At 50.7% G+C, this 15799-nt stretch overlaps 5 protein-coding genes and 1 non-coding gene across 6 annotated transcripts; 3 read left to right on the forward strand and 3 right to left on the reverse strand.

Moving 5' to 3' along the window:
- Positions 1-349: 349 nt before the first annotated feature.
- On the reverse strand, positions 350-3346 carry TrAFT101_000974 (uncharacterized protein). Its single transcript, XM_024899213.2, has 2 exons — positions 2772-3346; positions 350-2713 (listed from the first exon to the last, which is right to left on the reverse strand). Exons 1-2 carry the CDS (start codon positions 3272-3274, stop codon positions 790-792), a joined length of 2427 nt encoding a protein of 808 aa, XP_024765210.2. The 5' UTR covers positions 3275-3346; the 3' UTR covers positions 350-789.
- A 2293-nt stretch (positions 3347-5639) lies between these two features.
- On the forward strand, positions 5640-9790 carry TrAFT101_000975 (uncharacterized protein). Its single transcript, XM_024899176.2, has one exon. The coding sequence runs from the start codon at positions 6198-6200 to the stop codon at positions 9504-9506; it is 3309 nt and encodes a 1102-aa protein (XP_024765211.2). The 5' UTR covers positions 5640-6197; the 3' UTR covers positions 9507-9790.
- Positions 9791-9870: 80 nt separating this feature from the next.
- On the reverse strand, positions 9871-9971 carry TrAFT101_000976. Its single transcript has one exon. It is a non-coding gene; the product is annotated as a tRNA-Ala (tRNA).
- A 623-nt stretch (positions 9972-10594) lies between these two features.
- TrAFT101_000977 (uncharacterized protein) lies at positions 10595-12419 on the forward strand. The gene is made up of 2 exons (XM_066126209.1): positions 10595-11513; positions 11637-12419. The coding sequence occupies exons 1-2, from the start codon at positions 11017-11019 to the stop codon at positions 11986-11988; spliced, it is 849 nt and encodes a 282-aa protein (XP_065982308.1). The 5' UTR covers positions 10595-11016; the 3' UTR covers positions 11989-12419.
- An 11-nt stretch (positions 12420-12430) lies between these two features.
- Positions 12431-15585, reverse strand: SVF1 (Putative cell survival pathways protein). The gene is made up of 6 exons (XM_024909415.2): positions 15137-15585; positions 14592-15082; positions 14093-14494; positions 13755-13976; positions 12888-13692; positions 12431-12824 (listed from the first exon to the last, which is right to left on the reverse strand). Exons 3-6 carry the CDS (start codon positions 14113-14115, stop codon positions 12720-12722), a joined length of 1155 nt encoding a protein of 384 aa, XP_024765212.1. The 5' UTR covers positions 14116-14494; positions 14592-15082; positions 15137-15585; the 3' UTR covers positions 12431-12719.
- TrAFT101_000979 (uncharacterized protein) lies at positions 15104-15628 on the forward strand (the record flags this gene model as incomplete). Its single annotated transcript, XM_066126210.1, has 1 exon — positions 15104-15628. The coding sequence occupies one exon, from the start codon at positions 15104-15106 to the stop codon at positions 15626-15628; it is 525 nt and encodes a 174-aa protein (XP_065982309.1).
- Between the last annotated feature and the right edge of the window lie 171 nt (positions 15629-15799).

A 15799-nucleotide genomic window follows, 5' to 3' on the forward strand; every position in this document is an offset into this window, starting at 1 on the left:
AAGTTGGCGTAAGGATTTGTGATGATCAATTGGATATGCTTCATCTATGAAGCTTGATGGCTTCTCCCGCAGTTCTCGGTAGGTATCCCATGGCAACTCGCGACATTTTTCACATAGGGCGTCAACAGGGATTGAAGGCTTCATTGCACCCTAAGGATGAAAGGCGTAGAGAAAGCTCGAGTGGTAGGTCCACAGCAGATTTAACGTAAAATTATTTAGCGAATGGGCGGATGAGGTGTGTCTAATATTCCTAGATACGATGACTTCAACACACTTACTTATCGTTACTTATCTAGGTGTTTTCCAATGGTACCCCTCATTCTCATCGTTTACTTACTCTGCATTAGCTGCCTCCCATGCGTAAGCAATGCCCCAAAATATGCGCATTCCTTGTCATTTGAAGTCTATCCAGCACAGATTCAAGTGATTATGCCAACGCATTGATGCAAGTACGCCGAATACATGTAACATGGCCCCGCTTCCGTCCCGTTGCTGCCTTGCAAGGCTTTCCGCTGACATTTACAGCCTCATATCGTGGGTCGCGTTGCTTTTGTATTACAAAAGGGAACATATGAATACATTATACTCCTGTTTCTCTTGTCTCAGCGCCCAGTTGTATAAAACAAAGTACATGAAATGCAGTTTGCAGACGCAGCTCTATGGGGAATTCAGAGAGATGTCCAATTGTTCAATACATGCGGCGTATCACATTTGCAAGTGCTGGCTTTTCAATAAACGCTATAGTCTTTCAAATAAAATATATGTAGCTTTGCTATATGTAGGTAGTGCTTAAATGAGAATAGAAACAGCCGTGACGTTTGGATCCATGACCATGTAGGGAATGCTTCCCTTGTCCATGGCTTGACTTGTGAGGACGAATTCCGTTCCCAGCTCTTTGAGGTCGTCATGCAATTGGCCGCTAATCGTACGAATTGCCTTTGCCTTCTTGCTCCAGCCGCTGCGGTAGTTTCGCGACTGCGAATACGCAAACTTGAGCAGGCTGCGCTCGTCTGCGACCTTGAAGCTGAGCAGCCACGGCACCTGCACGGCCAGAAGCCACTGCCGCTCGCGGCCAATGGGGAGTGCGTTGATGAGTTCTGGCTCGGTGTACCCCTGCAGCTCTTCCAGCGACGCCGGCAGCTTTGTGCAGACGGCGGGGGGCTTGGCCGGCACAAACGCTTGGTAGAAGTTCTGCAGATAGTTGACGGCCGTGTGGAACGGCGCGGCAATGTGGATGCACATGGTGAGGGCGTCGGTGAGGGCGTCCAGCGTCTTGATGTCGGGGAAAGACTTGATCCTGCCGCTGGTTCGGATTTCGTTGACCCAGTTCTGAATGTGGGTGTCTTTGGAGATTTCCGCATCGGCGGTGTCCTTGTTGTATGTGGTCAGGAGCATGGCTGACACGTATTTGCGAATCACCGCCCACATGGAAACCATGTTCTTCGCGTAGGCGTAGTTCTTGTACTTTGGAGCGGCCAGACCTTCGGCGGTGTTGGGGAAGCCGCGTTCTTTGAGGTCGTTGGGAACGTAGTGCTTGACGAAGTCGAAGTTTTCGAATTCGTAGAGCACGTACTTTTGAAGGTACGTTGGGCTGATGCCGACCAAGTCCTTGATGACCTGCGGGACGAGCGTGGTTCTTGCGGCTGCGTTGAGAGACAGCGTCTTGTACCAGTGAGGCGACAGAATGGTGTGGATGATGCTGTCCATGCGAATCGTGCGGCGCGTTGCGACGATGATGGCCTCCTCGATGAAGTGCGCCCGAGTCAGATGGACGCCCACCTCGTGGCGCATCCAGTCCGAGACCTGGGCGCAGCTCTTTGCGTATCGCCATGGCCAATCGCTCTCCTCCTCGGGGATGGCGGCGCCAGTTCCAACAGGTTCGCGGGGCTCCAGTCTGTGGTTGAATATGGTGACCGACTTCTCCATGCTGATCTTGTAGTCAATCACGATGGCGACAGGGTGGAGTCTTCCGTCCTCATGAAGCTCAAAGAGCGTCACAGCGGCACAGGCCCAGTTGAGTTCAGACCCAGGCTCTTGGTGTTTCAATTCCTCGTCAGATGCCGCGCCAAAAGCCTCCCGGAAATGGCGGTGGTCCTGGACAAAGAGGGATTCCGGGTTGGACTGGGCCTTGCTTAACCTTTCATGCCACTTCTTGTATCCTTTGCGCTCGGCGGTATCAATAAACTCTTGAAGAAGATTTCCAGGCGTCTTTGCGATATTCACGAGCGTCGTTGGGTTGGTGCCGGTGAAGGCCTGTTCAGCAAAGCGGCGGTCACTATACCAATCACCAAGAAGACCAATGTTTCTGCCCTCTGCAACATCTGTCGCTGCCTTGCGATTCGACTCGTTGTAGGACTCGAGGGCCTTGAAGTTTGGGTCCTGGTTAGCCCAGGCGGTAACGTCTCCAGTCTTTTGTCTGATTCTCTTGATTATCCACTCGGCACCCTTTTCGACAATGCCTCCCCACCAGGAATCGGGAATGAAGGGGCTGATGATCCATTGCGTCTCCATCAAGCCGAGCTTATCAAAGATCTTGAACAGACCGACATCGTCTTCACTCGGGATAACCTTGAGATGAGGAGGATATTCAAGGAAGCCGCCGTTCCCATCTGGTACTTGTGTACTCCATTCAAACATTTCCGAGGTTTGTTCGAGGTTGAGCAACCGAGGCCATGTTGGCTCAACCTCAACAACGTCCAGATAGGCATTGTAACTAGGATGTGGGTGTTAGTCTTGCATAGAATAAATAAAATGTCAATTCTGGGTCTCACCTTCGCTCAACTCTGCCGTAGAGCTGAGTCACTAGAGCGAGGATCTGCTCCATTGAAGCATCGTCACTCTTGTCATCTCCACCTTGTTCACTGTCGCCTTCGTCTTCGTCTTCTTCTTCTCCTCCTCCAAGCGCAGGAGCAGAATGAAACTGCCCAGAACGATGCGACCCAGGAATCTTCTTTGGAGGCTCGATATCATACGATCTGCCTCTGTAAGGAGTTCCCAGAAATCCCTTGAGAGGTACAGGGGACTGGCGGAAGTTGCCGCCACCGGGGGCTGGGTGGTGTAAAGACTCATCAGGTATTCCAGATACTGGTGACTGTTGGGATCTCTTAGGGTACTTGGTCAACCTGAGAAGCTCAAGATCCAAAACACCAGGATCAAGATCGCTGGCCTTGACATCATTTCTAAGAGCATCATCAGTGTCTCGCTGCCAATCAACGACTGATGGCTGTTTAAGGATGAGGTCCGCAGCTGGGATATTGTCGGATGTGGTGGCCATCTTGAAGATGAGGAACAGAAGAATTTATGCGGCACTGAATGAGAATGCTCAAGGCTTGAAGTGTAGAGAGGAAGAAAGAACATGAAGCGTCGACATGGCCATTTTATAGAACTGGCTTCGCTTTCAAAACATCACGCCTTTCATGAGGGGTTTCTGCATGGTCATACAACATCTTGGCGCCTGTAGAAAACCGCCCAATTGACATGTGCGTATCAGGCAATGTAATCAATCTCAGCGCCGGTGGTCAATCGTAGCCAATTGATGTCAACTCAAGATTCCCCTTATTACTTCATACTTGCTCTGGTTGGTGCCCGCCCAGGTTCGGGATGAGTGAAACCATGCAAATCCACTTCTGTGGGATCTCTGTGCCGCCAATGATGCCGCCCTTTTATGTACTTCCAACGCATATATGTATGTTCGGGATGGACGGCGACGGTCTGAGGTCATTGGCCATTGCATTCCGTAGACAATATCACATGCGTGAGCCGAATGGAGACACGAAGCATCGAATCAATACAACCAAACCCTTCTCTATACAATGGCTGCCCCATCTACCTGCATTCACTCAGCTCACAACCGTTGGAGTAATTGCTCCATCTGCCAGCAGATGTTCAGCTCACAACTTGTAGGTTGGCTGCTCCATCCAGCTGCAGATGGATGTTCAGCTCGCAACTTTTAGGTTACACCGTATTACAATAGAGGTAGTTCCCCTCACAAAAGCGGGTACATACCTATATGTACCAAGCATTATTACATGTATATATATAGTCTCAGTTTCTAGCAAGTTGGCAAGCTCGTTTACATCAATGCAACTAAGAGTAGACTGTAGAATTTCATTTCTTTCGCTGCTGCGCCTATTCAAAACCACAATCACCGTGGCGAGCCAATGCCTCATGTCACATTCACCAGGATTGGGCCATAACAGCGGCTTGTGCTGCATGTACGCTGGCTGCGACCATAAGTGGACTCAACTGTGCCCAATATCCATGGAACACATGCAGTGTTACTACCTTACGGCAGCTTCAGCTCTGCGCCCGAATTTCAGACCCCGAGACCGAAGACCATGCAGCAAGTTCTTGGCTGCCATTGATCCAACCCCGCACGATACATTCAATGTTCAAATTCGTGAAATTCCTACATGTATCAGGCCCCTCCTGGCTGTGTAGTCCCTTTTCAGTTCTCGCCAATAGGTCTCACAAAACATGCATAGTTACACTCTTAATACGTCAGAGAAGACCAGCCTACTAGAAAAACGAATTGAATGGGTAGCTGAGTAATTTACTCATACATTATTCTGCTTGTTTCTCACTCTCTCGCCGTCTCAGAGGAAAATTTAGAACCGTCACTGCCTGTTCAGGATTGAAGATATCATCACCCGCCTGACCGTCTTGGAGTCATTAGTTACTATTAGTTTGGACAAAATTATACTCGCTCAGCACAAAACCTTGACGACGAACATGGGCAAAAGGCCATATTTTATTACCCATCTTGTTCTCTAAATCAGAGACAAAGTATTGTTATCATACCCCTGTACATTGTAGCATTATCACAATATGCTCCCTGCACTGCTAATAATCAGTCTCTTATTGTCTTTGCCCAGCTTATGTAGTGGTGATAAGACGGCCGACACTTGATATATCATGTTAGCGTCTAATTTTTTTTTTTTTTTTTCTTTTTTTTTTTTCGGCACCGAACAAAAAAACCCCGGTTTGAACCAAGAGCCTGTCACAATCTTAATATCAAAAGGGTTTATATGAAATAGAAATTAATGCTTCCGGCTCAGCGAAAGTACTTATGACGGTTGAAGAATTGGCCTTCGACGATACACTCAGTAGGTCCAAGACGGTTTGGCATAATCATCCGTTACAAAAACATGCGATAGAGTGAATTTCAATCCAAATTAGATGGGGAAAAAAAAAATATAGAATGCAGTGGAACAGATGATAAAGCAGATTCTTCACCAAAATATACCGTCTTCTTGTCATCTATATTTCTGATGCTGTTGCTGATGCTGATGCTGATGCTGATGCTGATATCGTATAGACCAACAGGCTTCTGCCAGCAACATCCCCGTATCACATGCTTCATACATACTGGCAAACAAACATTTGGAGCCAGGTCGCGTGACGCCACACTCGCCCTGGCTGTCCGAAAAGGCAAAAAGAGCCTCGTGTCGCATGCCCTGTGTGAGGCGTCGCAGCAGTGCATGTGGCGCCCCCAACACGCTAAAACCCCAGCACGGTACGCTGGTTGGGCGCTGCTGGGTCGATGACGGCACGCCTGGATCGAAACAAACAGCGGCGATCCAGCGCCCACAGCGTCATATTCCAGAAGACGCAGCGCCGGGCATCCACTAAACTTCTCCAACGGGGCGGGTCCCGACAATTCCGCGCAGGCAGCTTCCCAGCAGTGACGGGCTTTTGCTTCTGTCCAGATCGCCGCCATTTGCTGTCCCCAGCTTCGATCCCCTTTCCCAGAGGAACGCCACCTTTGCACCATATGGCTTCGACTTGCCGCCTGCATGCCAATCCCATCGTTTGCCTTTGTTCTGCCCTTACCCAGGCACGTTAAAAATTAACCTTGAAATGAGCGTTTGCTTCGTCCATCCCTGCACCGTTATATCGCTTCGCCTCGGGAGCCGGGGTCCAGAATAATGCTGGCGTGTTAATGCGTCCTGCGTCTAATCTCCAATCCGACTACTATTTTTGTCATCGTCACGCCTGCTAGATCTTGCCTCTCCTATTCTTCAACCCCTTTCGAGCCGAATTCTCGGAAGACGAAGAAACGATTGGGGCTGCGCTGTTGCCATCGCTGCTGCAGCCAAGCAGTCCGTCTTTAGACCGAGACCAACAAACGGTCGAGCCCATCCGACCAAACAGACAGACACGGGGCGGAATCAGCAGGAAACGAGCGGCGGGCAAAGATGCTGCTCCTCCACCAGACTGGCAGCGTCAAAATCGGCGAGGTTGTCCGCTACACCGTCACCTACACTCCCTCCCAAGATCGCATCCTCCCTTCACCAGAGAAGCTCTATGTACGAATACGCAACACGTCCAACATCGCCCTGCGAGCGGCCTTTGTCCACGGCCCCTACACGCTGAGCGTGGCGACATACCCCGCCAAGTTCAACCCAAACGAAAAGTTTCCCAGCCCCCGCCGCTATGGTGTCCCTGAATTCGAGCCCATGCTCAAGGCTGGAGGCTCCTGGGAGTGCCAGCTGGTTGTGCCAGAAGATGTACGGCAGTTAGCCGGTACTGGAGGCAACAACACGGTGTTTGGCAACGGTCCGGAGCACGATTTCGAAAGCGCGAGCTGGGTGATTGAGATCTCGTCGCAGGTCATCTTCTCCACATCGGCAGCGGTTGGCTACGAGCTTTTGGTGGCGAGAGAGCAGAAATCATTGAGTCTCGGCTCTTCTGTTCCGGTTGTTAGTGGCCAGGCCCAGGTTCCACAGCCTGGAAAGTTGACGGATCATCAGCAGAGCATTGGGGCCAAGGATGGACATCACCCAGGACAACCTCGAGGTGTCTTCTCAAGAGCTATACAGGTCAAAGTGGAGGATACGGCAACGCTGTGGAACACACCACGGCTACCGGGATGGGATGACGCGGGTGACAAGAGGGTGGAAGACCGGCCTGCCGCCGATCAACCTGTCGAGAGCATGGTGAAAACTGGCGATCCAGAAACCAAAGAGGAAGCAGAACCGTCTCCACGAAAGCAGAAGAAGATTCACCTCGTCATTTTAACTCATGGTTTACATAGCAATCTGGGCGCCGACATGTTGTTCATGAAGGAGAGCATCGATGCTGCTGCAAAGCAGGCCAAGATTGATGCCAAAGCTAGGCGAGCAAAGAAACGAGCAGAGGATGAGGAGGCCTCCGACAAAAAGGCGCAGGATGGGTCTTCGTCAACAGGCAGTGAGGACGACGAGGAAGACGAAGACGAAGAAGTCATTGTGCGAGGATACTCGGGCAATGCTACCAAGACAGAGAAGGGGATTAAATACCTTGGGAAAAGACTGGCCAGATACGTTCTCTCAATAACATACCCGGATCAGCCTTTCTTGCCGATAGGGAAAGGTGCCATGGAAGGGTTTACACACGGATTGGGCGAGCAGAAAGCGCGCGACCTGATACAGGCTCATAAGAACAGCACCGTGATCAAGGCAGGCGACGCAGATGGAGCCAGCGACGTCAGCAAGTATCGAAGGCCATACAAGGTCACAAGCATCAGCTTTATCGCACATTCACTGGGCGGGCTGGTCCAAACCTATGCTATTGCATACATACAAAAGCACTCGCCTCAATTCTTCAATACTATCAAGCCTATTAACTTTATTGCACTAGCCACGCCCTTTCTAGGCTTGAGCAACGAGAACCCTCTCTATGTCAAATTTGCTCTGGATTTTGGTCTCGTGGGCAGGACAGGGCAGGACTTGGGTCTAACGTGGAGAGCGCCGACGATTGCACGCAGCGGCTGGGGTGCCCTCGTGAGCAACTTGGGTGAATCTGCCCACAAAAAGGTCTATGGAGAGTCGCAACCTGAATCCAAACCCCTGCTGCGGATATTGCCTTCAGGACCTGCGCATAACGCGCTCAAGAAGTTTCGAAACAGAACGGTCTACTCCAACGTGGTCAACGACGGCATTGTTCCGCTGCGTACAAGTTGTCTACTGTTCTTGGATTGGCAAGGCCTTGGGCGAGTTGGTAAAGCAAGGCGAGATGCTGGCCTTGTAGAGACAGTGGTGGGCTTTGGATGGGCAGAGCTAACAGGAGCCAATATGGGATCATCGCGGCAGAAAATACAGATGCCCCCAGATGATGGCGACGTAGAATCAGGGGCCACAACTCCGAATGCAAATGGCAGCGGCAACAACAACGAAAACGACAGCCATCAGGTGCCACAGCCATCTAGCGATGCCCTCGCCGAAGATGACAGGGCTAGTCTCCGCTCTGTCCCGGCAGTATTTGCCGATGAGCCACTCGAAAGCCCAGGAGAGAATATTCTTCACACTCCGCTCACCGGATTTTTCAACCTCTTCAGAAGCAACGAACCTCCAAAAGAGCACCCCACGTCTGAGAAGCAGAAGAAGATACTGCGCAGGAGTCAAACATTGAAAGCCAGCGAAGACGCCTCTAGTACTCCTGGCAGCTCCGCTTCATCAGATATCAGCAGGCGGATAGGCAAGGCAACGTCAGGTAACGAGCTAGAGGGTGACGCCGAAGGTTTAAGGGCGCCACCTCGGACCACCTTTTTCGAATCTGCGGGCGACGTATTGAATCCCAAAATTCCTGATGTGGAGTGGCTCGTTGACCCGTCAAAGCGACCACGGACCATTTTCCATGACCGAGTCTATCACCCTACAGATATTCCTCCGCCCCCTTTGAAGAAGCGAACTTCGGCACTAAGTAAGATGAAAATCAAGTCTTCCTCGTCGTCACTATTCGGGCCGCTGTCGCCAGGCGGCAGCGGTTCTTCGACACCACATGGCGGGATAAACCATGAAGATTCGATGGCGTCTGCAAAGGATTACGACGACACTGCAAACACGGGCCCTGAAAAGCAACCTAATGAGATTGTTGATGGCTCGAATATGCGTGTTGAGGAAAAGATTTCTCGCGGCTACCACCGGGACTTGTCTTGGCGAAAGGTGCTTGTCAAGCTGGAACCGGATGCCCATAACAATATATTCGTCCGCCGCATGTTTGCCAATGCCTACGGCTGGCCAGTTGTCAAGCATCTAGTCGATGCCCACTTTAGCGATTCTGCCGTCGCGCGGCTGCGCACTGAGGATGAGTATATGGGTGAACGGGCACTGGACATCAATCAGCCACCTGGGGCAGATGGCGGCGAGACCAAGACAGTGTCCATGAAACAGGCCCGTGGGGTTGCTCCGGAGCCGGCAAATGCAAGCGAGGCACGAGAAGCACTTGATGAAGTACCCGACCTGCCAAAGACACAGGACACAGAGCACTCTTCGCTACTGTCTCATAGCCACCATGGGGACCGGGCGGACTCGATGTCGTGGAGCGAGCGCGACTGGGCTAGTAGCGAGAACGAGAGCGAGCTTGACTACATTAACGACGCGAATGGCGATAAGAAGCTAGATAAACCGAAGGAGGCCCAAGGTGGAAGGTTGAGTCCGTCGTCATGGAACTGGACGGAGAAGATTGTTGGGAAGGGGGCGACTAGGGGAAGAAGCAAGAGTCCTGTGATAGAAAGGACCAAGTGAAGAATTGATGAAAGCGGTACAACACACACACACACACACACACACACAGAGAGAGAGAGAGAGAGAGAGAACAAGAAAGAGATGGGGGGGGGAGAAAAGCAGCGAGACATTCATATATCCATGTACTTGTACTACATACGCATATATACCCTCCCATATTACACCGAATAGATTAGGTAGTTGGTTGGTGGGGATAGCAATCAACGGCGCATGAATGATTAAAAAGTAATATGAAAATTCTGTCAAAATTACAAAACCAAGAGGGCATTATTATTTGTTAAGCAGCCAGCTATACACAAAAAAAAAAGTACTTCAAAGCATATGTTTTGAAATGTGAATTTGCGAGAAAACGCAAAAGAATTTATGGACGAACGGGGAATCGAACCCCGGACCTTTCCCATGCGGAAATGCTACTCGAAGGTTGCATTATGCTAAGGGAAAATTATACCACTAAACCATCCGCCCATTTAAGCTTGAGGTCTGCAGCGCTAATTAGGTACATGAAAGTAGCACCAACTCCGTTTGCATGGAGTGCAGCAAGAGGAATAGGGTAGTACAAATAGTACAAGCAGTGAGAAGATGTTGAGTTGGGGGATAGATATACAACGGTATGCAAGTTCGATTTTAGATAGAACAAATAAAGATGGCTCCATTTTTCAAGTGGGTTTTGTTTTTTTGATTGTATTTTGTCTTGTGCGTAGATGCTTTTGCTTCTTTGCATCTCGGTATCTAGGCGAATTCCGAGACACCGAGTTATTGGAGTGGCTTTACCTGACAACCACATGTGAAATGTGCCTCACTCAAGGCACTTGGTACTTGTAATTTTAAGCAAGAATAAATGTACATAGAAATCCCAATTCTCTCCAGTTGTTTCAAATTTTAGTATCCAATGATACTACCAGGTAGCAATAGAACATTCTCAGAATCAAATCCCAGCCCGCCATGACGCCCATGTGCGTCACTGTTTGGTTCGCCGGGCTTCGATAAGACCGTCGCTCCAATTAAAAAAAGAAAGGAAAAAAAAAACAAAGAGAAGAACAATGGCCCTAATCTAGCTTAGGCTTAGCTCTCTTTGTAGCAACTTTAATTCTGCAACTACGAACAAACATCTGCTCATCTTTACTCATCCAAGCAAAGAGAGTAAGTATTCAGGTTGAATATTCTGCTTTCCCATTTTCCGAGTCCCATCTTGTGATTGAATCTCTCCTTTACTTTTCCTGACAAATTAAACGGGTTTGAAAATGAAAATAATCCTGTTTGCGGCATAGTGCTTTCGACCCGCCCTCTGACGTATTTTAGCTTGCTCGTGCTAATTAAGCTACCCAGCAGCTAAAGCTACCAAAGCAGATCGATATCTATTTTTTTCTTCTTCCGCTTCCTTTCAGCCTCACTCACCATATCATATCAGAGAATACATATATATACACACACACACACACATATATATATAGCCTCCTCTTTTTTTCACTTTCCCCAAGGCTCTGAACCGGACACAACACAACAGCCCGCAATGAGGCTCTACCTCCTCCCCGTCTCGACGAGACGCACCCTCCTCTACGCCAGCCGCTTCGTCAACCCAGCATCGTCATCTTCAGCCTCGACCTCGGCTTCATCCCCCCCCGGCTCCTCTGCCTCCCCCTCCAGCACCACCACCAGCTACATCGACCGCGGCGCCGACTTCGCCGCCCGCAAATGGGCCCAATGGGAGAAGATGGAGCGCGGCTGGCAGCGCAAAGTAGTCGACTACGGCAACCACGCCTTCCGCCGCATTCCCTTCCAGGAGTGGGGGCTCAAGTCCGTGCCGCCGCTGTCGGCTCGGCGCCGCGACGACGAGCTGCGGGGCCGGGACAAGGTCGAGCTGGTGTTCCCGCCGGCGGCGATCCCGGAGCACAAGGCTGAGGGCGTGCTGCGGACGCTGGCGACGGAGAGGCAGGCGCTGCATCGGCAGAGGCTGATGTGGTGCTTTGTGGGGATGCCCATTACGGCGCCGTTGGGGCTGGTGCCTGTGTAAGAATCTTCTCTTCTTTCATTTTCTCTCTCTCTCTCTCTCTCTGTGTGTGTGTGTGTGTTTGTGTGTGTGTTTATATAGCATGGTATATATCTTTCTAACAATTTACTGTGAAATAACAGAATCCCAAATATACCCTTCTTCTACCTCGTCTACCGCGCCTGGTCCCATTGGCGAGCCATCAACGGCGGCAGGCACGTCCAATGGCTAATCCAGAACAAGCTCGTCCAGCTCTCCCCCTCCAAGGACCTCGACCAGCTATACACAAAGGACGGCCAGGCTCCCATCGAGGAACCCTCCGGCAAGGAGCAGATGCTCATCACGCAGAAGCAGATACGCGACTTTTCAGAGACGCTCAACTTGCCCACCGTCGAGATTGAGCTGGAGAGGGCGATATGGCAGGTTGAGAGGGCGTTGGAGAAAGGGGAGGAAGAGCAGACTGAAAAGTCTGAAGAGAAGGACAAGAATTCATGATAAAATTAGGGGGGAGAAGAAGAAGAAGACAATTGAGAAGGAGAGAAAAAAAAAATCTGTTATGCCGATGATGATATCAACGAGTCAATTGCACATCAATGGGCGTGGAGCCTGATGAGCGGGTTTTACTTTTGGTGTTTTTTTTATACCTATGCCATGTATGGAGGGCGGAATGGATTATATACGGGATCCGGATAGACTGGAGGCGGGAGGACGGCTTATACAAAAATGTGGCGGAAAAAAGATGTACATGAGAGTGATGGTATGTGAACTATGAGCTACACGACGACTTACTTTATATATATATATATATATATACAGGGAATGTGCGCCAAGGTCTTTTACCAGTCCTTGGGCATCATTCATCTCCACTTTCTGTCACTCATTACTTTTGTCCATCAGCCTCACTCAGGATTTACTTACTAGCAGCCAAAAAAAAAAGAAGAAAAAAAGTGCCCATGACAATACTTTAATACACATTAATATATATATAATTTCCTTTCTCTGATATATCAAAACTAATGTGCCGTTTTATTATGCGTACGCAGAGGCAATCAGGTCAATAAAAAAAGAACGAGCGATTAGTAGTAGTATTATATATAGTCTCTCTGCTCCAACGCCTATTCAGATTAGGTAATACCCAAAGGTGTTCTCAATCAATCATTCTTTGTTGTTTGCAAAAATGCCCTTTATTTCTTTCCAAAAACAAAAAAAACACATTAATTTATACTTTAGTTTGCGAGATCAGAAATAAAAGTGGCCTCGCTGAAGAGCTGGCCGTCTTCAGAAATCTCCTCATCGCCGATCTTGAGTTTAAGGGTCGTCTTGGTGGCGTACTGCAAAATTCATGTCAGCATTTTGTAGGCAGGGGTGGGGAGACAGGATGGCGTATTAATCACCTGGTAAATGTAGGGTTTCGTTCCGGCAGCGGCCTTGACAATGGTCTTGACGAATCCGGGCACCTCGGCCATGACGTCAACTCTGTCGACGCGATCGCCTAGGGCGGCATCAATAACGGCCTTGACCGGCTTGCCGTCCTTGCTGGATGCTGACCAGTCGAATTCGACCTGGGTAGGCTCGGGCCAGTCATTGGCAGAATCTTTCTTGGAGGCCTTGTGCGTGACCTTGTTGTTCTCGGAACTGACGGCGATCAGCTCTCCATCCTTGACGATGGCGCCGACGTTGACAACCGTGTTGCCGTAAGAAGGAGGCGTGGTGAACTCCATCATGATGGCAGAGTGGTTAGGGCCCTGGAAGTTGGCAAAGTTCCATGTGGCAGCAGCGTGGTGCGGCTTCATGCCCTGCAGGGCGTAGATGTAGATGGCCTGGCCCTTGAAGTTGACATCGCCGTCCTTGGTGGTGATGGTGCCCTCAGAGGTACAGCGGGGCCAGAATGCGTGGCGCATCTGTCCCCAAGGGTCCTTGAGGTCTGTGCCGAACAGCGTCGTGCCCGTCTTTCCGGCCTGGAAGCCGGGTGCTGCCCGAGTAACCTTGAGGTTGACAAGGGCCCTCTCGTCATTCATGCTCTTGATTGTGTAGGAGTTGCCATCCTCGGACAGCTCGACGGCGCAGTCGTCGGCGTAGAAGGACGTCCTTTCCTCGTTGAAAGCGACGTTCTTTAGGGGGTTTGAGCACCAAAGGTGCGGCTTGGCCGGATCGCGAGAGAAGATCTTGGCGTTGAATTGGCAGGTCACTCGAAGGCCGCTTTAGGGGGGGAAATTCAAGTCAGCAAAGGTGAAAACGGAGTGCAAAGGGGTTTACCATACGCAACGTTGCTATAGATGACCTGGACAAAGGCGATCGTGCCGTCCTCGGCGAAGAAGTAAAAGACTTGGTTCTCGACGCATGTCTTGTCCAGCGCCAGCCACTTGTGATCGGCTCTGGTCAGCTCGGAATACGGCGTGCCGGTCTCTTTTGCCTCCTGGGCGACCGACTTGATGGCTGTCGGGCCATAGATGGGCTCTTGGGTGCCGGCGACGTTGGCCAGCCTAGCAGCTCTTCATTAGCATATGATGATTCCATTTCGCTGGCGAGCCTTGGAGGGGGGGACGACGGAAGAATGGCGGGGCTTGTGTTTTCAGGTCGCCAGAGGGGTTCTTCTTACTGCTGCTTTGCCCAGTTGAACATGTTGGCGGGAGAGGCGTCGGATGAGGAGGGAAATTCTGGAGGATAAACGGCGGTGGCGATGAATGAAAGGAGGAAGAAAGTAGATGAAGAGGAAAAAAACGCCAAAGAGATCCAAAAGGGCCGGTAGATGGAGTACTGCCCGACGTTAACGTTGACGGTAGCTCACGGATATTATGGAGTACCGCGACGTAAGGCCGTAAATTAGTGCTGCAGCGCAGAGCTCGGGCACTTACAGGGCGCACACCGCTGTGGCCCGGATGGCCATACAGTGACTATGAGGTCCCAATGACGCCGAGCGTTGCGGCATCTGTGGCTTCCTAGTGGGCGCTAAGCAGCCAGAAATTACCGGGCCGGTGGGTCGATGGCAAAGGGGTTGTGGCTAGATAGACGCATCAGCCGTTATTAGGATTTTTGGCGCCACCAGATGAGCAGCAGCGAGATGAAAGTAAGACGACGACAGCAGAGCGGATACGAACATGGAAGCTTGAAAGTTGGGCATTCAATGGGTGGATAAAAGGACACGTCGAGGTCCATTGGCGGAAAAAAAAAGAAGATAAAACGAAGGGAAAAACGACAAAAATTATATACATACATGTATAAATAAATAAATAATAATAATAATAATAATAAAACCCCCTCATAGAAAACAACACAAGACAAAACATGGGCCCCAAGGTCTGCCCAACAGCTTAGTTGACACTGGTTGGCATCAAATCTACCTCCATGCAATAGCATCACAACAGCACTGGTAAATCTCCTCCTGCGACCTGCCAAGAGATGGACATCCTGTACATATGTACTATCTACGTAGAGACTGCTGTTTCGGGGCGTATTTCCGTCGGCAGTTGCAGCCATAAAATCGATATGCACGACGTGTTGGCGGAATCGCACTGCTGGTTATACGTAGGTTGGTAGGCTATATGTCTAGTCCATGTATTAAGACGACGTCGTCGATCACGATTAGATACTGGGCAGGTTTAGTAGAGAGATGTGGCTGCCAGATGCGCACTTATCTGCGTACGCCCTCCAGCCTTATCGCCTTAGGCTCGCAGGCAGATGGACAGAACAGACACAAACGTCGTTTGCCATTATAAAGCCGTGTTATACACAAAAACCTCGTCTTCCCATTCCCTCTCTCGCGGCCCCAGCAAAACCCCGGCCTCAGCGTCTTCACGCAACTGCAGCGGCCAAACCCCTCACCCTCGCTTGCCGCCGCAGGAGGGGCTCTGTCAAATATGGAGCTGATCAAGTGCCAATGACATGCATCCACGACAGTCATCTGCATGCAGCGACACTCATCAGACGTACCTACATGGAGTTTGGCGATGCTACAGGCTGCTCCATCAGCAGCCCCCTCCCGCTCGGCTGCCCTGAAGCGCGCCCAAGAGGACATGCGCGCACTATCGTGGCACGGCTAGATATCTGGCACCGCGACAGGACGACCAAAAGGCTCAATCTCGGTCGTGGGGTGGGACAGATCAAGATTGGGATGCTGCCACACACGGCCCTTTAGGCTGGAGCAAGCCTTCATAAGGCTGCACTGCTGCGAAATTAAACCCTGCGGTTCTTGGAGGTTGCGCCGGCCAATCAGCGCCGGCCATCGCTGCAGCCCAGGTGTCACTTCAGCGAGCGCTCGGGCTCAGGCCAGCGCAGCTCGGTCACTGTACAGCGCACACGCCGGCCT

This window comes from Trichoderma asperellum, chromosome 1 (genome assembly GCF_020647865.1).
Source record: "Trichoderma asperellum chromosome 1, complete sequence".
Classification (NCBI taxonomy): Eukaryota; Fungi; Ascomycota; class Sordariomycetes; order Hypocreales; family Hypocreaceae; genus Trichoderma; species Trichoderma asperellum.